The 27,513-nt window shown below is 47.3% G+C and overlaps 4 protein-coding genes across 4 annotated transcripts in view; all 4 read left to right on the top strand.

The window, feature by feature from the left end:
• LOC146492474 (uncharacterized) overlaps window positions 1–27,513 on the top strand; it is a 233,236-nt gene that overhangs the window by 102,916 nt on the left and 102,807 nt on the right. The window lies entirely within an intron of this gene.
• LOC146492484 (uncharacterized) lies at window positions 711–6,706 on the top strand. Its single transcript, XM_085149365.1, has 4 exons — window positions 711–891; window positions 1,646–1,712; window positions 1,801–3,299; window positions 3,557–6,706. Exons 2-4 carry the CDS (start codon window positions 1,673–1,675, stop codon window positions 6,689–6,691), a joined length of 4,674 nt encoding a protein of 1,557 aa, XP_085005491.1. The 5' UTR covers window positions 711–891; window positions 1,646–1,672; the 3' UTR covers window positions 6,692–6,706.
• LOC146492483 (uncharacterized) lies at window positions 6,695–8,170 on the top strand (the record flags this gene model as incomplete). Its single annotated transcript, XM_085149364.1, has 1 exon — window positions 6,695–8,170. A coding segment is annotated over one exon (1,464 nt), but the record flags the coding sequence as incomplete, so codon positions are not given.
• Window positions 8,159–27,356, top strand: LOC146492482 (uncharacterized; the record flags this gene model as incomplete). Its single annotated transcript, XM_085149363.1, has 2 exons — window positions 8,159–9,570; window positions 25,222–27,356. Coding segments are annotated over 2 exons (3,438 nt in total), but the record flags the coding sequence as incomplete, so codon positions are not given.

Below are 27,513 nucleotides of genomic sequence, written 5' to 3'. Positions count from 1 at the left end.
ATAAAGGTAGGGTTTGTATGAACTTGATGTAAAAGAGACTAAAACAATGCTTGGCATTTTACTTGTTTTATCTGCTTTATTACAACTTGTTCCTTAACTTACTTTGGAGTGTTATGATGAGCCTTTTCCTTAGGTTTAGGGTCTACTTTAAAAGCATCAATCATCAATTAATTTTCTACCACTTATTCAGGTTTTTGCTGTGGGGCATCAGTCTGAGCAGAGGAACTCGGACTTACCTCTCACCAGCGGGCTGTTCTGGCTGATCAGGAGGAACACAGAGTCGTTCAGATATAATCTCTCCACAAAGTCCTGAGTCTGCCCTGGGAGCTCCTCCCAGTAGGGATCAAGAATATCTCCTAGGTGAGGTGAGCCGCACCTCACCTAGGAGGTGTCCAAAAGGCATTCTATGTCATCGTCCTGGGTCTTTTGAATTGCAATTCCTTATTCTTAGTTAAGAGTATCCTTAATCTTGCATTCTTTATGGCTGAAGTCTTGTAGTTTTCGGATAAGGATTTTGATTTTTTGTTCTCTGTTTGTTTTCTTGTATTTGTGTCACTGATGTGTCATTCCATACCCTGCCACCCACTGGTTGTTTAATGCTACTATAGATATATGATGTTTCATTGTACTTATTTTTATTTAACCTGTCATGCATTATAATGAAAACCTCAATCAAGATTTGGCAGTCTTACAGTGTTACACACCCAGCTGACTGTTTCAGGAGGACAATAGGAGAAAGGTAATTGGATGGTTAATGCACACACCTTTAACCATGACAATAACTACCATTGCTCCACCTGCACATATTTGCCTGCTCATAAAAGGAGGAGCTCAAATCAGAAAGCACTTTCTTCCACTTCAGAAGACGACATACAAGCAGAGAAGTAATATGTAAGTAATCCTATAAGAAAAGAAATAACTGACATCAACATGTGATATTTCAGGTGAACTGTTTTTGTGTGTTCTTTTTTCTTCTTTTTTCCGTCTGTAATCAGTTTAGAATATATTGAGTCATACATGAGTTACTCAGCGACGTTCAAAAAATCACTGATAAAATATTGCCAAAAATTTATTTATTTGGACATTCTTTGTCTATTTTTTTCTCATGGAATGTTTTCCATGTTTCAAAAATACTAGGAAAAAAACTTAAGGTGTGTTTGAGAGAATAATGGTTTACAATATCGCATTCAACATGATGTACAGCATGTCTAAATGAATCTCGGATCCATAATCATCCCTTTCTCTAATATTCAATGATACTTTGATGACCAATCAACTATAAAGTTTTTTCTGTCATCCATTATTAATACTATGCTTCTCGTTCAAACAAACAGTGTACTGAAATATGTAGACTAATTGTGAAACTATTATGAACTAAAAAAAGTGAAAAGTTGCAAAAGTATACTGAAAAAGCCCTGGTAGGAAAAATATTTATGACTAGAGAGAATACAAGGGACTTTTAAATGTAAAGTTGCCATCATAAATTAAAAAAAGGAATGTGTTAGAACTTTAATGTTTAATGTGTTTAATGAAATAACATTTTTTATTCTATGGAAAGTTATACAAAATAAAATTGATATTGTGGACAGATTATGTTTTTAGGCTCTCTTTTACATCTTTTATCCACAACAATTATCATTTTTAGAGAAGGCAACAGGAAAACACCATCACCATGGGTGAAAAGATTGGTGTCAGATTTCTTCTATTTGTTGGTAAGACAAATATCTATTCATGAGAAACTGTTATATTTAGTTAAAATATGTAACCACATGTAAAAATAACAAAATAGTTTCTACTAAGTCTGCACAGCTACGACACCAATATCCAAAACAACAACTACAGCTGCGCCAACAACAACCATAACTGCGGTCACAACTACAGCTGCTCCAAGAACAACCACAACTTCCCCAACAACAACCACAACTGCGACCACAACCACAGCTGCACCGACAATAACCACAACTGCGACCACAACCACAGCTGCACCGACAATAACCACAATTGCGGCCACAGCCACAGCTGCTCCAACAACTAAAACAGCTGCACCCACAAACACAGCTACCCCAACAACAACCACAAGTGCCGCCCCAACAAAAACCACAACTGCACCCACAACCACAGCTGCTCCAACAACAACCACAGCTGATCCAACAACAACTACAGAAGCTCCAACAACAACCACAGCTGCTCCAACAACAAAAACAGCTGACCCAACAACAACCACAACTGCCGCCCCAACAACAACTACAACTGCTCCAACAACAACCACAGCCACCCCAACAACAGCTACATCTGCTCAAACAACAACAACTACTGAACAAACAACCACAGCTGCTCTGACAATAACGACAAGTACCACCCCAACAACAACCACAGCTGCTCCAATAACAACCACAACTGCCGCCCCAACAACAGCCACAACTGCGCCAAAAACAACCACAGCTGCTCAAACAACAACCACAGCTGCTCCAGCAACAATGACAGCTTCTCCAACAACAACCACAGCTGCTCCAACAACAACCACAGCTTCTCCAACAACAACTACAGCTGCTCCAACAACATCTACAGCTGCTACAACAACAACCACAGCTGCTCCAACAACAACAACAACAACTGCACACACAACCACAACTGCACCCACAACAACCACAGCTGCTCTAACAACAACCACAGCTGCTCTAACAACAACCACAGCTTCTCTAACAACAACCACAGCTTCTCCAAGAACAACTACAGCTGCTCCAACAACAACCACAACAACTGCACCCTCAACTACAGGTGCTCCAACATCATCTACAGCTGCTCCAACAACAACCACAATTGCGGATACAACTGAAGCTGCTCCAATAACAACCACAATTGTCGCCCCAACAACTACCACAACTGCACCCACGACAACCACAGCTGCTCCGACAACAACCACAACTGTCGCCCCAACAACAACCACAGAAGAAGCCACAACTGCAGCTGCCCCGACAACAACCACAGCTTCCCCAACAACAAAAACAACAACAACTGCACCCTCAACTACAGGTGCTCCAACAACATCTACAGCTGCTACAACAACAACCACAGCTGGTTCAACGACAACTACAGCTGCTCAAACAGCAACCACAACTGTCGCCCCAACAGCAACAACAACAAATGCACCCACAACAAACACAGCTGCTCCAACAACAACTACAGCTGCTCCAAAAACAACCACAACTATCGCTCCAACAACTACAACAACTACACCCACAAACACCACAGCTGCTCCAACAACAACCACAGCTTCTCCAACAACAACAACCACAACTGCACACACAACCACACCTGCCCCAACAACAACTACAGCTGCTACAACAACAACTACAGCTGCTCCAACAACAACCACAAGTGCTCCAACAACAACAACAACTGCACACACAACCACAACTGCACCGATAACAACCACAGCTGGTTCAACAACAACTACAGCTGCTCCAACAACAACCACAGCTGCTCCAACAACAACCACAGCTTCCCCAACAACAACAACTGCACAGTCAACTACAGATGCTCCAACAATATCTAAAGCTGCTACAACAACAAAAACAGCTGCTACAACAACAACCACAACTGCAGCCACAACCACAACTGCAGCCACAACAACCACAGCTGGTTCAACAACAACTATAGCTGCTCCAACAACAACCACAGCTGTTTCAACAACAACCACAACTGCGGCCACAAGTGCAGCTGCTCCAACAACAACCACAGCTTCCCCAACAACAACTGCACCCTCAACTACAGGTGCCCCAACAACAACCACAACTATCGCTCCAACAACTACAACAACTGCACCCACAACAACAACAAATGCACCCACAACAAACACAGCTGCTCCAACAACAACTACAGCTGCTCCAAAAACAACCACAACTATCGCTCCAACCACTACAACAACTGCACCCACAACAACCACAGCTGCTCCAACAACAACCAAAACTGCAGCCACAACCACAACTGCAGCCACAACAACCACAGCTGGTTCAACAACAACTGCAGCTGCTCAAAGAGCAACCACAACTGTCGCCCCAACAGCAACAACAACAAATGCACCCACAACAACCACAGCTGCTCCAACAACAACCACAGCTTCCCCAACAACAACAACCACAACTGCACACACAACCACACCTGCCCCAACAAGAACTACAGCTGTTCCAACAACAACTACAGCTGCTCCAATAACAACCACAACTGCTCCAACAACAACAACAACTGCACACACAACCACAACTGCACCGACAACAACCACAGCTGGTTCAACAACAACTACAGCTGCTCCAACAACAACCACAGCTGCACCAACAACAACTACAGCTTCTCCAACAAAAACTACAGCTGCTCCAACAACAACCACAGCTTCCCCAACAACAACAACAACAACTGCACAGTCAACTACAGGTGCTCCAACAACATCTACAGCTGGTACAACAACAAAAACAGCTGCTACAACAACAACCACAACTGCAGCCACAACCACAACTGCAGCCACAACAACCACAGCTGGTTCAACAACAACTATAGCTGCTCCAACAACAACCACAGCTGTTTCAACAACAACCACAACTGCGGCCACAAGTGCAGCTGCTCCAACAACAACCACAGCTTCCCCAAGAACAACTGCACCCTCAACTACAGGTGCCCCAACAACAACCACAACTATCGCTCCAACAACTACAACAACTGCACCCACAACAACAACAAATGCACCCACAACAAACACAGCTGCTCCAACAACAACTACAGCTGCTCCAAAAACAACCACAACTATCGCTCCAACAACTACAACAACTGCACCCACAACAACCACAGCTGCTCCAACAACAACCACAACTTCCCCAACAACAACAACCACAACTGCACACACAACCACACCTGCCCCAACAACAACTACAGCTGCTCCAACAACAACCACAACTGCTCCAACAACAACAACAACTGCACCAACAACAACTACAGCTTCTCCAACAAAAACTACAGCTGCTCCAACAACAACAACAACTATCGCTCCAACAACTACAACAACTGCCCCCACAACAACAACAAATGCACCAACAACAAACACAGCTGCTCCAACAACAACCACAGCTGCACCAACAACAACTACAGCTTCTCCAACAAAAACTACAGCTGCTCCTACAACAACCACATCTGCGGCCAAAACTGCAGCTGGTCCAACAACAACCACAGATTCCCCAACAACAACAACAACAACTGCACAGTCAACTACAGGTGCTCCAACAACATCTACAGCTGCTACAACAATAACCACAGCTGCTCCAACAACAACCACAACTGCAGCCACAACCACAACTGCAGCCACAACAACCACAGCTGGTTCAACAACAACTATAGCTGCTCCAACAACAACCACAGCTTCCCCAACAACAACTGCACCCTCAACAACAGGTGCTCCAACAACAACCACAACTATCGCTCCAACAACTACAACAACTGCACCCACAACAACAACAAATGCACCCACAACAAACACAGCTGCTCCAACAACAACTACAGCTGCTCCAAAAACAACCACAACTATCGCTCCAACAACTACAACAACTGCACTCACAACAACCACAGCTGCTCCAACAACAACCACAGTTGCCCCAACAACAACAACCACAACTGCACACACAACCACACCTGCCCCAACAACAACTACAGCTGCTCCAACAACTACAACAACTGCACCCACAACAACCACAGCTGCTCCAACAACAACCACAGCTTCCCCAACAACAACAACAACAACAACTGCACACACAACCACAGCTGCCTTAACAAAAACTACAGCTGCTCCAAAACCAACTACAGCTGCTCCAACAACAACCACAACTGCTCCAACAACAACAACAACAACTGCACACACAACCACAACTGCACCGACAACAACCACAGCTGGTTCAACAACAACTACAGCTGCTCCAACAACAACCACATCTGCGGTCAAAACTGCAGCTGGTCCAACAACAACCACAACTTCCCCAACAACAACAACAACAACAATTGCACAGTCAACTACAGGTGCTCAAACAACATCTACAGCTGCTACAATAACAACCACAACTGCAGCAACAACCACAACTGCAGCCACAACAACCACAGCTGGTTCAACAACAACTGCAGCTGCTCAAAGAGCAACCACAACTGTCGCCCCAACAGCAACAACAATAAATGCACCCACAACAACGACAGCTGCACCAACAACATCTACAGCTGCTACAACAACAACCACAGCTGGTTCAACAACAACTGCAGCTGCTCAAAGAGCAACCACAACTGTCGCCCCAACAGCAACAACAACAAATGCACCCACAAAAACCACAGCTGCTCCAACAACAACCACAGCTTCCCCAACAACAACAACCACAACTGCACACACAACCACACCTGCCCCAACAAGAACTACAGCTGTTCCAACAACAACTACAGCTGCTCCAATAACAACCACAACTGCTCCAACAACAACAACAACTGCACACACAACCACAACTGCACCGACAACAACCACAGCTGGTTCAACAACAACTACAGCTGCTCCAATAACAACCACAGCTGCACCAACAACAACTACAGCTTCTCCAACAAAAACTACAGCTGCTCCAACAACAACCACAGCTTCCCCAACAACAACAACAACAACTGCACAGTCAACTAAAGATGCTCCAACAACATCTACAGCTGGTACAACAACAAAAACAGCTGCTACAACAACAACCACAACTGCAGCCACAACCACAACTGCAGCCACAACAACCACAGCTGGTTCAACAACAACTATAGCTGCTCCAACAACAACCACAGCTGTTTCAACAACAACCACAACTGCGGCCACAAGTGCAGCTGCTCCAACAACAACCATAGCTTCCCCAACAACAACTGCACCCTCAACTACAGGTGCCCCAACAACAACCACAACTATCGCTCCAACAACTACAACAACTGCACCCACAACAACCACAGCTGCTCAAACAACAACCACAACTTCCCCAACAACAACAACAACAACTGCACACACAACCACACCTGCCCCAACAACAACTACAGCTGCTCCAACAACAACTACAGCTGCTCCAACAACAACCACAACTGCTCCAACAACAACAACAACTGCACCAACAACAACTACAGCTTCTCCAACAAAAACTACAGCTGCTCCAACAACAACAACAACTATCGCTCCAACAACTACAACAACTGCCCCCACAACAAAAACAAATGCACCAACAACAAACACAGCTGCTCCAACAACAACTACAGCTGCTCCAAAAACAACCACAACTATCGCTCCAACAACTACTACAGCCTCTCCAACAAAAACTACAGCTGCTCCTACAACAACCACATCTGCGGCCAAAACTGCAGCTGGTCCAACAACAACCACAGCTTCCCCAACAACAACAACAACAACAACAACTGCACAGTCAACTACAGGTGCTCCAACAACATCTACAGCTGCTACAACAATAACCACAGCTGCTCCAACAACAACCACAACTGCAGCCACAACCACAACTGCAGCCACAACAACCACAGCTGGTTCAAGAACAACTATAGCTGCTCCAACAACAACCACAGCTGCTCCAACAACAACCACAGCTGCACCAACAACAACTACAGCTTCTCCAACAACAACCACAGCTTCCCCAACAACAACTGCACCCTCAAAAACAGGTGCTCCAACAACAACCACAACTATCGCTCCAACAACTACAACAACTGCACCCACAACAACAACAAATGCACCCACAACAAACACAGCTGCTCCAACAACAACTACAGCTGCTCCAAAAACAACCACAACTATCGCTCCAACAACTACAACAACTGCACCCACAACAACAACAAATGCACCCACAACAAACACAGCTGCTCCAACAACAACTACAGCTGCTCCAAAAACAACCACAACTATCGCTCCAACAACTACAACAACTGCACTCACAACAACCACAGCTGCTCCAACAACAACCACAGCTTCCCCAACAATAACAACCACAACTGCACACACAACCACACCTGCCCCAACAACAACTACAGCTGCTCCAACAACAACTACAGCTGCTCCAACAACAACCACAACTGCTCCAACAACAACAACAACTGCACACACAACCACAACTGAACCGACAACAACCACAGATGGTTCAACAACAACTACAGCTGCTCCAACAACAACCACAGCTGCACCAACAACAACTACAGCTTCTCCAACAAAAACTACAGCTGCTCCAACAACAACCACAGCTTCCCCAACAACAACAACAACAACTGCACAGTCAACTACAGGTGCTCCAACAACATCTACAGCTGGTACAACAACAAAAACAGCTGCTACAACAACAACCACAACTGCAGCCACAACCACAACTGCAGCCACAACAACCACAGCTGGTTCAACAACAACTATAGCTGCTACAACAACAACCACAGCTGTTTCAACAACAACCACAACTGCGGCCACAAGTGCAGCTGCTCCAACAACAACCACAGCTTCCCCAACAACAACTGCACCCTCAACTACAGGTGCCCCAACAACAACCACAACTATCGCTCCAACAACTACAACAACTGCACCCACAACAACAACAAATGCACCCACAACAAACACAGCTGCTCCAACAACAACTACAGCTGCTCCAAAAACAACCACAACTATCGCTCCAACAACTACAACAACTGCACCCACAACAACCACAGCTGCTCCAACAACAACCACAACTTCCCCAACAACAACAACCACAACTGCACACACAACCACACCTGCCCCAACAACAACTACAGCTGCTCCAACAACAACCACAACTGCTCCAACAACAACAACAACTGCACCAACAACAACTACAGCTTCTCCAACAAAAACTACAGCTGCTCCAACAACAACAACAACTATCGCTCCAACAACTACAACAACTGCCCCCACAACAACAACAAATGCACCAACAACAAACACAGCTGCTCCAACAACAACCACAGCTGCACCAACAACAACTACAGCTTCTCCAACAAAAACTACAGCTGCTCCTACAACAACCACATCTGCGGCCAAAACTGCAGCTGGTCCAACAACAACCACAGCTTCCCCAACAACAACAACAACAACTGCACAGTCAACTACAGGTGCTCCAACAACATCTACAGCTGCTACAACAATAACCACAGCTGCTCCAACAACAACCACAACTGCAGCCACAACCACAACTGCAGCCACAACAACCACAGCTGGTTCAACAACAACTATAGCTGCTCCAACAACAACCACAGCTTCCCCAACAACAACTGCACCCTCAACAACAGGTGCTCCAACAACAACCACAACTATCGCTCCAACAACTACAACAACTGCACTCACAACAACCACAGCTGCTCCAACAACAACCACAGCTTCCCCAACAACAACTGCACCCTCAAAAACAGGTGCTCCAACAACAACCACAACTATCGCTCCAACAACTACAACAACTGCACTCACAACAACCACAGCTGCTCCAACAACAACCACAGCTTCCCCAACAACAACTGCACCCTCAACAACAGGTGCTCCAACAACAACCACAACTATCGCTCCAACAACTACAACAACTGCACCCACAACAAACACAGCTGCTCCAACAACAACTACAGCTGCTCCAAAAACAACCAAAATTATCGCTCCAACAACTACAACAACTGCACTCACAACAACCACAGCTGCTCCAACAACAACCACAGTTGCCCCAACAACAACAACCACAACTGCACACACAACCACACCTGCCCCAACAACAACTACAGCTGCTCCAACAACTACAACAACTGCACCCACAACAACCACAGCTGCTCCAACAACAACCAACGCTTCCCCAACAACAACAACAACAACAACTGCACACACAACCACAGCTGCCTTAACAAAAACTACAGCTGCTCCAAAACCAACTACAGCTGCTCCAACAACAACCACAACTGCTCCAACAACAACAACAACAACTGCACACACAACCACAACTGCACCGACAACAACCACAGCTGGTTCAACAACAACTACAGCTGCTCCAACAACAACCACATCTGCGGTCAAAACTGCAGCTGGTCCAACAACAACCACAACTTCCCCAACAACAACAACAACAACAATTGCACAGTCAACTACAGGTGCTCAAACAACATCTACAGCTGCTACAATAACAACCACAACTGCAGCAACAACCACAACTGCAGCCACAACAACCACAGCTGGTTCAACAACAACTGCAGCTGCTCAAAGAGCAACCACAACTGTCGCCCCAACAGCAACAACAACAAATGCACCCACAACAACCACAGCTGCACCAACAACATCTACAGCTGCTACAACAACAACGACAGCTGGTTCAACAACAACTGCAGCTGCTCAAAGAGCAACCACAACTGTCGCCCCAACAGCAACAACAACAAATGCACCCACAACAACCACAGCTGCTCCAACAACAACCACAGCTTCCCCAACAACAACAACCACAACTGCACACACAACCACACCTGCCCCAACAAGAACTACAGCTGTTCCAACAACAACTACAGCTGCTCCAATAACAACCACAACTGCTCCAACAACAACTGCCCCGACAACAACCACAGCTGGATCAACAGCAACTACAGCTGCTCCAACAACAACCACAGCTGCACCAACAACAACTACAGCTTCTCCAAAAAAAACTACAGCTGCTCCAATAACAACCACAACTGCTCCAACAACAACTGCCCCGACAACAACCACAGCTGGATCAACAGCAACTACAGCTGCTCCAACAACAACCACAGCTGCACCAACAACAACTACAGCTTCTCCAACAAAAACTACAGCTGCTCCAACAACAACCACATCTTCGGCCAAAACTGCAGCTGGTCTAACAACAACCACAGCTTCCCCCACAACAACCACAGCTTCTCCAACAACAACTACAGCTGCTCCAACAACAACCACAACTGCTGCCACAACCACAACTGCAGCCACAACAACCACAGCTGGTTCAACAACAACTATAGCTGCTCCAACAACAACTACAGCTGCTCAAACAACAACTACAGCAGCTCCAACAACAACCACAACTGCTCCAACAACAACCAAAATTGCGGCCACAACTGAAGCTGCTCCAACAACAACCACAACTGTCTCACCAACAACTACCACAACTGCACCCACGACATCCACAGCTGCTCCGACAACAACCACAACTGTCGGCCCAACAACAACCACAAAAGCGGCCACAACTACAGCTGCTCCAACAACAACTACATCTGCTCCAACAACAACCACAACTATCGCTCCAACAACTACAACAACTGCTCCAACAACAACTACATCTGCTCCAACAACAACCACAACTATCGCTCCAACAACTACAACAACTGCACCCACAACAACCACAGCTGCTCCAACAACAACCACAGCTTCCCCAACAACAACAACCACAACTGCACACACAACCACACCTGCAGCTGGTCCAACAACAACCACAGCTTCCCCCACAACAACCACAGCTTCTCCAACAACAACTACAGCTGCTCCAACAACAACCACAACTGCTGCCACAACCACAACTGCAGCCACAACAACCACAGCTGGTTCAACAACAACTATAGCTGCTCCAACAACAACTACAGCTGCTCAAACAACAACTACAGCAGGTCCAACAACAACCACAACTGCTCCAACAACAACCAAAATTGCGGCCACAACTGAAGCTGCTCCAACAACAACCACAACTGTCTCACCAACAACTACCACAACTGCACCCACGACAACCACAGCTGCTCCGACAACAACCACAACTGTCGGCCCAACAACAACCACAAAAGCGGCCACAACTACAGCTGCTCCAACAACAACTACATCTGCTCCAACAACAACCACAACTATCGCTCCAACAACTACAACAACTGCACCCACAACAACCACAGCTGCTCCAACAACAACCACAGCTTCCGCAACAACAACAACAACAACAACTGCACACACAACCACAGCTGCCCAAACAAAAACTACAGCAGCTCCAAAACCAACTACAGCTGCTCCAACAAAAACTACAGCTGCTCCAACAACAACCACAAATATCGCTACAACAACTACAACAACTGCACCCACAACAACCACAGCTGCTCCAACAACAACAACCACAGCTTCCCCAACAACAACAACAACAACAATTGCACACACAACCACAGCTGCCCCAACAACAACTACAGCTGCTCAAAAACCAACTACAGCTGCTCCAACAAAAACTACAGCTGCTCCAAAAACAACCACAACTATCGCTCCAACAACTACTACAGCTTCTCCAACAAAAACTGCAGCTGGTCCAACAACAACCACAACTGCTCCAACAACAACCACAACTGCACACACAACCACACCTGCCCCAACAACAACTACAGCTGCTCCAACAACAACTACAGCTGCTCCAACAACAACCACAACTGCTCCGACAACAACAACAACTGCACACACAACCATAACTGAACCGACAACAACCACAGCTGGTTCAACAACAACTACAGCTGCTCCAACAACAACCACAGCTGCACCAACAACAACTACAGCTTCTCCAACAAAAACTACAGCTGCTCCAACAACAACCACATCTGCGGCCAAAACTGCACCTGCCCCAACAACAACTACAGCTGCTCCAACAACAACTACAGCTGCTCCAACAACAACCACAACTGCTCCGACAACAACAACAACTGCACACACAACCATAACTGAACCGACAACAACCACAGCTGGTTCAACAACAACTACAGCTGCTCCAACAACAACCACAGCTGCACCAACAACAACTACAGCTTCTCCAACAAAAACTACAGCTGCTCCAACAACAACCACATCTGCGGCCAAAACTGCAGCTGGTCCAACAACAACCACAGCTTCCCCAACAACAACAACAACAACTGCACAGTCAACTACAGATGCTCCAACAACATCTAAAGCTGCTACAACAACAAAAACAGCGGCTACAACAACAACCACAACTGCAGCCACAACCACAACTGCAGCCACAACAACCACAGCTGGTTCAACAACAACTATAGCTGCTCCAACAACAACCACAGCTGCACCAACAACAACTACAGCTTCTCCAACAAAAACTACAGGTGCTCCAACAACAACCACAACTATAGCTCCAACAACTACAACAACTGCACCCACAACAACAACAAATGCACCAACAACAAACACAGCTGCTCCAACAACAACTACAGCTGCTCCAAAAACAACCACAACTATCGCTCCAACAACTACTACAGCTTCTCCCACAAAAATTATAGCTGCTCCAACAACAACCACATCTGCGGCCAAAACTGCAGCTGGTCCAACAACAACCACAGCTTCCCCAACAACAACAACAACAACTGCACAGTCAACTACAGGTGCTCCAACAACATCTACAGCTGCTACAACAACAACCACAGCTGCTCCAACAACAACCACAACTGCAGCCACAACCACAACTGCAGCCACAACAACCACAGCTGGTTCAACAACAACTATAGCTGCTCCAAGAACAACCACAGCTGCTCCAACAACAACCACAGCTGCACCAACAACAACTACAGCTTCTCCAACAACAACCACAGCTTCCCCAACAACAACTGCACCCTCAACAACAGGTGCTCCAACAACAACCACAACTATCGCTCCAACAACTACAACAACTGCACCCACAACAACAACAAATGCACCCACAACAAACACAGCTGCTCCAACAACAACTACAGCTGCTCCAAAAACAACCACAACTATCGCTCCAACAACTACAACAACTGCACTCATAACAACCACAGCTGCTCCAACAACAACCACAGCTTCCCCAACAACAACAACCACAACTGCACACACAACCACACCTGCCCCAACAACAACTACAGCTGCTCCAACAACAACTACAGCTGCTCCAACAACAACCACAACTGTCGCCCCAACAACTACCACAACTGCAACCACGACAACCACAGCTGCTCCGACAACAACCACAACTGTCGCCCCAACAACAACCACAGAAGCGGCCACAACTGCAGCTGCCACGACAACAACCACAGCTTCCTCAACAACAACAACAACTGCACCCTCAACTACAGGTGCTCCAACAACATCTACAGCTGCTACACCAACAACCACAGCTGGTTCAACGACAACTACAGCTACTCAAACAGCAACCACAACTGTCGCCCCAACAGCAACAACAACAAATGCACCCACAACAAACACAGCTGCTCCAACAACAACTACAGCTGCTCCAAAAACAACCACAACTATCGCACCAACAACTACAACAACTGCACCCACAACAACCACAGCTGCTCCAACAACAACCACAGCTTCCCCAACAACAACAACCACAACTGCACACACAACCACACCTGCCCCAACAACAACTACAGCTGCTAAAACAACAACTACAGCTGCTCCAACAACATCCACAACTGCTCCAACAACAACAACAACTGCACACACAACCACAACTGAACCGACAACAACCACAGCTGGTTCAACAACAACTACAGCTGCTGCAACAACAACCACAGCTGCACCAACAACAACTACAGCTTCTCCAACAAAAACTACAGCTGCTCCAACAACAACCACATCTGCGGCCAGAACTGCAGCTGGTCCAACAACAACCACAACTTCCCCAACAACAACCACAACTGCAGCCACAACCACAACTGCAGCCACAACAACCACAGCTGGTTCAACAACAACTGCAGCTGCTCAAAGAGCAACCACAACTGTCGCCCCAACAGCAACAACAAGAAATGCACCCACAACAACCACAGCTGCGCCAACAACATCTACAGCTGCTGCAACAACAACCACAGCTGCTCCAACAACAACCACAACTGCAGCCACAACCACAACTGCAGCCACAACAACCACAGCTGGTTCAACAACAACTGCAGCTGCTCAAAGAGCAACCACAACTGTCGCCCCAACAGCAACAACAACAAATGCACCCACAACAACCACAGCTGCGCCAACAACATCTACAGCTGCTGCAACAACAACCACAGCTGGTTCAACAACAACTGCAGCTGCTCAAAGAGCAACCACAACTGTCGCCCCAACAGCAACAACAACAAATGCAGACACAACAACAACAGCTGCTCCAACAACAACCACAGCTTCCCTAACAACAACAACCACAACTGCACACACAACCACACCTACCCCAACAACAACTACAGCTGCTCCAACAACAACTACAGCTGCTCCAATAACAACCACAACTGCTCCAACAACAACAACTGCACACACAACCACACCTGCCCCAACAACAACTACAGCTGCTCCAAAAACAACTACAGCTGCTCCAATAACAACCACAACTGCTCCAACAACAACAACAACTGCACACACAACCACAACTGCACCGACAACAACCAGAGCTGGTTCAACAACAACTACAGCTGCTCCAACAACAACCACAGCTGCACCAACAACAACTACAGCTTCTCCAACAAAAACTACAGCTGCTCCAACAACAATCACATCTGCGGCCAAAACTGCAGCTGGTCCAACAACAACCACAGCTTCACCACCAACAACCACAGCTTCCCCAACAACAACAACCACAACTATCGCACCAACAACTACAACAACTGCACCCACAACAACCACAGCTGCTCCAACAACAACCACAGCTTCCCCAACAACAACAACCACAACTGCACACACAACCACACCTGCCCCAACAACAACTACAGCTGCTAAAACAACAACTACAGCTGCTCCAACAACATCCACAACTGCTCCAACAACAACAACTGCACACACAACCACAACTGAACCGACAACAACCACAGCTGGTTCAACAACAACTACAGCTGCTGCAACAACAACCACAGCTGCACCAACAACAACTACAGCTTCTCCAACAAAAACTACAGCTGCTCCAACAACAACCACATCTGCGGCCAGAACTGCAGCTGGTCCAACAACAACCACAACTTCCCCAACAACAACCACAACTGCAGCCACAACCACAGGTGCTCCAACAACATCTACAGCTGCTACAACAACAACCACAGCTACTCCAACAACACCCACAACTGCAGCCACAACCACAACTGCAGCCACAACAACCACAGCTGGTTCAACAACAACTATAGCTGCTCCAACAACAACTACAGCTGCTCCAAAAACAACCACAACTATCGCTCCAATAACTACAACAACTGTACCCACAACAACCACAGCTGCTCCAATAACAACCACAGCTTTCCCAACAACAACAACCACAACTGCACACACAACCACACCTGCCCCAACAACAACTACAGCTGCTCCAACAACAACTACAGGTGCTCCAACAACAACCACAACTGCTCCAACAACAACAACAACTGCACACACAACCACAACTGAACCGACAACAACCACATCTGGTTCAACAACAACTATAGCTGCTCCAACAACAACCACAGCTGCTTCAACAACAACCACAGCTTCCCCAACAACAACTGCATCCTCAACTACAGGTGCTCCAACAACAACCACAACTATCGCTCCAACAACTACAACAACTGCACCCACAACAACAACAAATGCACCCACAACAAACACAGCTGCTCCAACAACAACTACAGCTGCTCCAAAAACAACCACAACTATCGCTCCAATAACTACAACAACTGTACCCACAACAACCACAGCTGCTCCAATAACAACCACAGCTTTCCCAACAACAACAACCACAACTGCACACACAACCACACCTGCCCCAACAACAACTACAGCTGCTCCAACAACAACTACAGGTGCTCCAACAACAACCACAACTGCTCCAACAACAACAACAACTGCACACACAACCACAACTGAACCGACAACAACCACATCTGGTTCAACAACAACTACAGCTGCTCCAACAACAACCACAGCTGCTCCAACAACAACCACAGCTGGTTCAACAACAACTACAGCTGCTCCAACAACATCTACAGCTGCTCCAACAACATCTACAGCTGCTCCAACAACAACCACAATTGCGGTCACAACTGAATCTGCTCCAACAACAACAACAACTGTCGCCCCAACAACAACCACAAAAGCGGCCACAACTGCAGCTGCCCCGACAACAACCACAGCTTCCCCAACAACAACAACAACAACTGCACCCTCAACTACAGGTGCTCCAACAACATCTACAGCTGCTACAACAACAACCACAGCTGGTTCAACGAAAACTACAGCTGCTCAAACAGCAACAACAACTGTCGCCCCAACAGCAACAACAACAAATGCACCCACAACAAACACAGCTGCTCCAACAACAACTACAGCTGCTCCAAAAATAACCACAACTATCGCTCCAACAACTACAACAACTGCACCCACAACAACCACAGCTGCTCCAACAACAACAACAACCACAACTGCAGCCACAACCACAACTGCAGCCACAACAACCACAGCTGGTTCAACAACAACTGCAGCTGCTCAAAGGGCAACCACAACTGTCGCCCCAACAGCAACAACAACAAATGCACCCACAACAACCACAGCTGCACCAACAACATCTACAGCTGCTACAACAACAACCACAGCTGGTTCAACAACAACTGCAGCTGCTCAAAGAGCAACCACAACTGTCGAACCAACAGCAACAACAACTAATGCACCCACAACAACCACAGCTGCTCCAACAACAACCACAGCTTCCCCAACAACAACACCCACAACTGCACACACAACCACACCTGCCCCAACAACAACTACAGCTGCTCCAACAACTACTACAGCTGCTCCAATAACAACCACAACTGCTCCAACAACAACAACAACTGCACACACAACCACACCTGCCCCAACAACATCTACAGCTGCTCCAACAACAACCACAATTGCGGTCACAAATGAATCTGCTCAAACAACAACCACAACTGTCGCCCCAACAACTACCACAACTGCACCCACGACAACCACAGCTGCTCCGACAACAACCACAACTGTCGCCCCAACAACAACCACAAAAGCGGCCACAACTGCAGCTGCCCCGACAACAACCACAGCTTCCCCAACAACAACAACAACAACTGCACCCTCAACTACAGGTGCTCCAACAACATCTACAGCTGCTCAAACAGCAACCACAACTGTCGCCCCAACAGCAACAACAACAAATGCAGCCACAACAAACACAGCTGCTCCAACAACAACTACAGCTTCTCCAAAAACAACCACAACTATCGCTCCAACAACTACAACAACTGCACCCACAACAACCACAGCTGCTCCAACAACAACCACAACTGCAGCCACAACCACAACTGCAGCCACAACAACCACAGCTGGTTCAACAACAACTGCAGCTGCTCAAAAAGCAACCACAACTGTCGAACCAACAGCAACAACAACAAATGCACCCACAACAACCACAGCTGCTCCAAAAACAACTACAGCTGCTCCAACAACAACCACAGCTGCTCCAATAACAACCACAACTGCTCCAACAACAACAACAACTGCACACACAACCACAACTGCACCGACAACAACCACAGCTGGTTCAACAACAACTACAGCTGCTCCAACAACAACCACAGCTGCACCAACAACAACTACAGCTTCTTCAACAAAAACTACAGCTGCTCCAACAACAACCACATCTGCGGCCAAAACTGCAGCTGCTCCAACAACAACCACAGCTTCCCCAACAACAACAACAACAACTGCACAGTCAACTACAGGTGCTCCAACAACATCTACAGCTGCTACAACAACAACCACAGCTGCTCCAACAACAACCACAACTGCAGCCACAACCACAACTGCAGCCACAACAACCACAGCTGGTTCAACAACAACTATAGCTGCTCCAACAACAACCACAGCTGCTTCAACAACAACCACAACTGCGGCCACAACTGCAGCTGCTCCAACAACAACCACAGCTTCCCCAACAACAACTGCACCCTCAACTACAGGTGCTCCAACAACAACCACAACTATCGCTCCAACAACTACAACAAATGCACCCACAACAACCACAGCTGCACCAAAAACAAATACAGCTGCTCCAACAACAACCACAGCTTCTCCAACAACAACTACAGCTGCTCCAACAACAACCACAACTGCTCCAACAACAACCACAGCTGGTTCAACAACAACTACAGCTGCTCCAACAACAACCACAACTGCTCCAACAACAACCACAGCTGGTTCAACAACAACTGCAGCTGCTCAAAGGGCAACCACAACTGTCGCCCCATCAGCAACAACAACAAATGCACCCACAACAACCACAGCTGCACCAACAACATCTACAGCTGCTCCAATAACAACCACAACTGCTCCAACAACAACAACAACTGCACACACAACCACACCTGCCCCAACAACAACTACAGCTGCTCCAAAAACAACTACAGCTGCTCCAATAACAACCACAACTGCTCCAACAACAACTACAACTGCACACACAACCACAACTGCACCGACAACAACCACAGCTGGTTCAACAACAACTATAGCTGCTTCAACAACAACCACAACTGCGGCCACAACTGCAGCTGCTCCAACAACAACCACAGCTGCACCAACAACAACTACAGCTTCTCCAACAAAAACTACAGCTGCTCCAACAACAACCACATCTGCGGCCAAAACTGCAGCTGGTCCAACAACAACCACAGCTTCCCCAACAACAACAACAACAACTGCACAGTCAACTACAGCTGCTCCAACAACAACCACAACTGCAGCCACAACCACAACTGCAGCCACAACAACCACAGCTGCTTCAACAACAACTATAGCTGCTCCAACAACAACCACAGCTGCTTCAACAACAACCACAGCTTCCCCAACAACAACTGCAGCCTCAACTACAGGTGCTCCATCAACAACCACAACTATCGCTCCAACAACTACAACAACTGCACCCACAACAACAACAAATGCACCCACAACAAACACAGCTGCTCCAACAACAACCACAGCTTCTTCAACAACAACTACAGCTGCTCCAACAACAACCACAGCTGGTTCAACAACAACTGCAGCTGCTCAAAGAGCAACCACAACTGTCGAACCAACAGCAACAACAACAAATGAACCCACAACAACCACAGCTGCTCCAACAACAACCACAGCTTCCCCAACAACAACAACCACAACTGCACACACAACCACACCTGCCCCAACGACAACTACAGCTGCTCCAACAACAACTACAGCTGCTCCAACAACAACCACAACTGCTCCAACAACAACAACAACTGCACACACAACCACAACTGAACCGACAACAACCACAGCTGGTTCAACAACAACTACAGCTGCTCCAACAACAACCACAGCTGCACCAACAACAACTACAGCTTCTACAACAAAAACTACAGCTGCTCCAACAACAACCACATCTGCGGCGAAAACTGCAGCTGGTCCAACAACAACCACAACTTCCCCAACAACAACAACAACAATTGCACAGTCATCTACAGGTGCTCAAACAACATCTACAGCTGCTACAACAACAACCACAGCTGCTCCAACAACAACCACAACTGCAGCCACAACCACAACTGCAGCCACAACAACCACAGCTGGTTCAACAACAACTGCAGCTGCTCAAAGAGCAACCACAACTGTCGCCCCAACAGCAACAACAACAAATGCACCCACAACAACCACAGCTGCTCCAACAACAACCACAACTGCACACACAACCACACCTGCCCCAACAACAACTACAGCTGCTCCAACAACAACCACAGCTTCCCCAACAACAACAACCACAACTGCACACACAACCACACCTGCCCCAACAACAACTACAGCTGCTCCAACAACAACTACAGGTGCTCCAACAACAACCACAACTGCTCCAACAACAACAACAACTGCACACACAACCACACCTGCCCCAACAACAACTACAGCTGCTCCAAAAACAACCACAACTATCGCTCCAACAACTACAACAACTGCACCCACAACAACCACAGCTGCTACAACAACAACCACAACTGTCGCCACAACAACTACCACAACTGCGGCCACCACTGCAGGTGCTCCAACAACAACCACAACTGTCGCCTCAACAACAACTTCAACTGCACCCACAACAACAACAGCTGCTCCAACAACAACTATAGCAGCTCCAACAAAAACCACAACAGAAGCTGCTCAAACAGCAACCACAAGTATCGCTTCAACAACTACAACAACTGCACCCACAACAACCTCAGCTGGTTCAACAACATCTACAGCTGCTACAACAACAACAACCACAGCTGGTTCAACAACAACTGCAGCTGCTCAAAGAGCAACCACAACTGTCGCCCCAACAGCAACAACAACAAATGCACCCACAACAACCACAGCTGCTCCAACAACAACTACAGCTGCTCCAAAAACAACCACAACTATCGCTCCAACAACTACATCAACTGCACCCACAACAACCACAGCTACTCCAACAACAACCACAGCTTCCCCAACAACAACAACAACTGCACACCCAACCACACCTGCCCCAACAACAACTACAGCTGCTCCAAAAACAACTACAGCTGCTCCAACAACAACCACAGCTTCCCCAACAACAACAACCACAACTGCACACACAACCACACCTGCCCCAACAACAACTACAGCTGCTCCAACAACATCTACAGCTGCTACAACAACAACCACAGCTGCTCCAACAACAACCACAACTGCAGCCACAACCACAACTGCAGCCACAACAACCACAGCTGGTTCAACAACAACTATAGCTGCTCCAACAACAACCACAGCTGCTTCAACAACAACCACAGCTTCCCCAACAACAACTGCAGCCTCAACTACAGGTGCTCCAACAACAACCACAACTATCGCTCCAACAACTACAACAACTGCACCCACAACAACAACAAATGCACCCACAACAAACACAGCTGCTCCAACAACAACCACAACTATCGCTCCAACAACTACAACAACTGCACCCACAACAACCACAGCTGCTCCAATAACAACCACAGCTTCCCCAACAACAACAACCACAACTGCACACACAACCACACCTGCCCCAACAACAACTACAGCTGCTCCAACAACAACTACAGGTGCTCCAACAACAACCACAACTGCTCCAACAACAACAACAACTGCAGACACAACCACAACTGAACCGACAACAACCACAGCTGGTTCAACAACAACTGCAGCTTCTCCAACAAAAACTACAGCTGCTCTAACAACAACCACATCTGCGGCCAAAACTGCAGCTGGTCCAACAACAACAACAATTGCACAGTCAACTATAGGTGCTCAAACAACATCTACAGCTGCTACAACAACAACCACAGCTGCTCCAACAACAACCACAACTGCAGCCACAACAACCACAGCTGGTTCAACAACAACTGCAGCTGCTCAAAGAGCAACCACAACTGTCGCCCAAACAGCAACAACAACAAATGCACACACAACAACCACAGCTGCACCAACAACATCTACAGCTGCTACAACAACAACCACAGCTGGTTCAACAACAACTGCAGCTGCTCAAACAGCAACCACAACTGTCTCACCAACAGCAACAACAACAAATGCACCCACAACAACCACAGCTGCTCCAACAACAACCACAGCTTCCCCAACAACAACAACCACAACTGCACACACAACCACACCTGCCCCAACAACAACTACAGCTGCTCCAACAACATCTACAGCTGCTACAACAACAACCACAGCTGCTCCAACAACAACCACAACTGCAGCCACAACCACAACTGCAGCCACAACAACCACAGCTGGTTCAACAACAACTATAGCTGCTGCAAAAACAACCACAGCTGCTTCAACAACAACCACAGCTTCCCCAACAACAACTGCAGCCTCAACTACAGCTGCTCCAAAAACAACCACAACTATCGCTCCAACAACTACATCAACTGCACCCACAACAACCACAGCTACTCCAACAACAACCACAGCTTCCCCAACAACAACAACCACAATTGCACACACAACCACACCTGCCCCAACAACAACTACAGCTGCTCCAACAACAACAACTGCACACACAACAACAACTGCACACACAACAACCACAGCTGGTTCAACAACAACTACAGCTGCTCCAACAACAACTACAGCTGCTCCAACAACAACCACAGCTGCACCAACAATAACCACAGCTTCTCCAACAACAACTACAGCTGCTCCAACAACAACTACAGCTGCTCCAACAACAACCACAGCTTCTCCAACAACAACTACAGCTGCTCCAACAACAACTACAGCTTCTCCAACAACAACCACAGCTTCTCCAACAAAAACTACAGCTGCTCCAACAACAACCACATCTGCGGCCAAAACTGCAGCTGGTCCAACAACAACCACAGCTTCCCCAACAACAACAACAACAACTGCACAGTCAACTACAGGTGCTCCAACAACATCTACAGCTGCTACAACAACAACCACAGCTGCTCCAACAACACCCACAACTGCAGCCACAACCACAACTGCAGCCACAACAACCACAGCTGGTTCAACAACAACTATAGCTGCTCCAACAACAACCACAGCTGCTTCAACAACAACCACAGCTTCCCCAACAACAACTGCATCCTCAACTACAGGTGCTCCAACAACAACCACAACTATCGCTCCAACAACTACAACAACTGCACCCACAACAACAACAAATGCACCCACAACAAACACAGCTGCTCCAACAACAACTACAGCTGCTCCAAAAACAACCACAACTATCGCTCCAACAACTACAACAACTGTACCCACAACAACCACAGCTGCTCCAATAACAACCACAGCTTCCCCAACAACAACAACCACAATTGCACACACAACCACACCTGCCCCAACAACAACTACAGCTGCTCCAACAACAACAACTGCACACACAACAACAACTGCACACACAACAACCACAGCTGGTTCAACAACAACTACAGCTGCTCCAACAACAACTACAGCTGCTCCAACAACAACCACAGCTGCACCAACAATAACCACAGCTTCTCCAACAACAACTACAGCTGCTCCAACAACAACTACAGCTGCTCCAACAACAACCACAGCTTCTCCAACAACAACTACAGCTGCTCCAACAACAACTACAGCTTCTCCAACAACAACCACAGCTTCTCCAACAAAAACTACAGCTGCTCAAACAACAACCACATCTGCGGCCAAAACTGCAGCTGGTCCAACAACAACCACAGCTTCCCCAACAACAACAACAACAACTGCACAGTCAACTACAGGTGCTCCAACAACATCTACAGCTGCTACAACAACAACCACAGCTGCTCCAACAACACCCACAACTGCAGCCACAACCACAACTGCAGCCACAACAACCACAGCTGGTTCAACAACAACTATAGCTGCTCCAACAACAACCACAGCTGCTTCAACAACAACCACAGCTTCCCCAACAACAACTGCATCCTCAACTACAGGTGCTCCAACAACAACCACAACTATCGCTCCAACAACTACAACAACTGCACCCACAACAACAACAAATGCACCCACAACAAACACAGCTGCTCCAACAACAACTACAGCTGCTCCAAAAACAACCACAACTATCGCTCCAACAACTACAACAACTGTACCCACAACAACCACAGCTGCTCCAATAACAACCACAGCTTTCCCAACAACAACAACCACAACTGCACACACAACCACACCTGCCCCAACAACAACTACAGCTGCTCCAACAACAACTACAGGTGCTCCAACAACAACCACAACTGCTCCAACAACAACAACAACTGCACACACAACCACAACTGAACCGACAACAACCACATCTGGTTCAACAACAACTACAGCTGCTCCAAAAACAACCACAGCTGCACCAACAACAACTACAGCTGCTCCAAAAACAACCACAACTATCGCTCCAACAACTACATCAACTGCACCCACAACAACCACAGCTACTCCAACAACAACCACAGCTTCCCCAACAACAACAACCACAACTGCACACACAACCACACCTGCCCCAACAACAACTACAGCTGCTCCAACAACAACAACTGCACACACAACAACCACAGCTGGTTCAACAACAACTACAGCTGCTCCAACAACAACTACAGGTGCTCCAACAACAACCACAACTGCTCCAACAACAACAACAACTGCACACACAACCACAACTGAAGCGACAACAACCACAGCTGGTTCAACAACAACTTCAGCTGCTCCAACAACAACCACAGCTGCACCAACAACAACTACAGCTTCTACAACAAAAACTACAGCTGCTCCAACAACAACCACACCTGCGGCCAAAACTGCAGCTGGTCCAACAACAACCACAACTTCCCCAACAACAACAACAACAATTGCACAGTCAACTACAGGTGCTCCAACAACATCTACAGCTGCTACAACAACAACCACAGCTGCTCCAACAACAACCACAACTGCAGCCACAACCACAACTGCAGCCACAACAACCACAGCTGGTTCAACAACAACTGCAGCTGCTCAAAGAGCAACCACAACTGTCGCCCCAACAGCAACAACAACAAATGCACCCACAACAACCACAGCTGCTCCAACAACAACCACAACTGCACACACAACCACACCTGCCCCAACAACAACTACAGCTGCTCCAACAACAACCACAGCTTCCCCAACAACAACAACCACAACTGCACACACAACCACACCTGCCCCAACAACAACTACAGCTGCTCCAACAACAACTGCAGCTGCTCCAAAAACAACCACAACTATCGCTCCAACAACTACAACAACTGCACCCACAACAACCACAGCTGCTACAACAACAACCACAACTGTCGCCACAACAACTACCACAACTGCGGCCACCACTGCAGGTGCTCCAACAACAACCACAACTGTCACCTCAACAACAACTTCAACTGCACCCACAACAAATACAGCTGCTCCAACAACAACTATAGCAGCTCCAACAAAAACCACAACAGAAGCTGCTCAAACAGCAACCACAAGTATCGCTTCAACAACTACAACAACTGCACCCACAACAACCTCAGCTGGTTCAACAACATCTACAGCTGCTACAACAACAACAACCACAGCTGGTTCAACAACAACTGCAGCTGCTCAAAGAGCAACCACAACTGTCGCCCCAACAGCAACAACAACAAATGCACCCACAACAACCACAGCTACTCCAACAACAACTACAGCTGCTCCAAAAACAACCACAACTATCGCTCCAACAACTACATCAACTGCACCCACAACAACCACAGCTACTCCAACAACAACCACAGCTTCCCCAACAACAACAACAACTGCACACCCAACCACACCTGCCCCAACAACAACTACAGCTGCTCCAAAAACAACTACAGCTGCTCCAACAACAACCACAGCTTCCCCAACAACAACAACCACAACTGCACACACAACCACACCTGCCCCAACAACAACTACAGCTGCTCCAACAACAACAACTGCACACACAACAACCACTGCTGGTTCAACAACAACTACAGCTGCTCCAACAACAACTACAGCTGCTCCAACAACAACCACAGCTGCACCAACAATAACCACAGCTTCTCCAACAACAACTACAGCTGCTCCAACAACAACTACAGCTTCTCCAACAACAACCACAGCTTCTCCAACAAAAACTACAGCTGCTCCAACAACAACCACATCTGCGGCCAAAACTGCAGCTGGTCCAACAACAACCACAGCTTCCCCAACAACAACAACAACAACTGCACAGTCAACTACAGGTGCTCCAACAACATCTACAGCTGCTACAACAACAACCACAGCTGCTCCAACAACAACCACAACTGCAGCCACAACCACAGCTTCCCCAACAACAACTGCAGCCTCAACTACAGGTGCTCCAACAACAACCACAACTATCGCTCCAACAACTACAACAACTGCACCCACAACAACAACAAATGCACCCACAACAAACACAGCTGCTCCAACAACAACTACAGCTGCTCCAAAAACAACCACAACTATCGCTCCAACAACTACAACAACTGCACCCACAACAACCACAGCTGCTCCAATAACAACCACAGCTTCCCCAACAACAACAACCACAACTGCACACACAACCACACCTGCCCCAACAACAACTACAGCTGCTCCAACAACAACTACAGGTGCTCCAACAACAACCACAACTGCTCCAACAACAACAACAACTGCACACACAACCACAACTGAACCGACAACAACCACAGCTGGTTCAACAACAACTACAGCTGCTCCAACAACAACCACAGGTGCACCAACAACAACTACAGCTTCTCCAACAAAAACTACAGCTGCTCCAACAACAACCACATCTGCGGCCAAAACTGCAGCTGGTCCAACAACAACCACAGCTTCCCCAACAACAACAACAACAACTGCACAGTCAACTACAGGTGCTCCAACAACATCTACAGCTGCTACAACAACAACCACAGTTGCTCCAACAACAACCACAA

The sequence above is a fragment of the Neolamprologus multifasciatus genome, chromosome 22 (assembly GCF_963576455.1).
Source record: "Neolamprologus multifasciatus chromosome 22, fNeoMul1.2, whole genome shotgun sequence".
Classification (NCBI taxonomy): domain Eukaryota; kingdom Metazoa; phylum Chordata; class Actinopteri; order Cichliformes; family Cichlidae; genus Neolamprologus; species Neolamprologus multifasciatus.
This window is presented reverse-complemented; position numbering and strand designations above follow the sequence as displayed.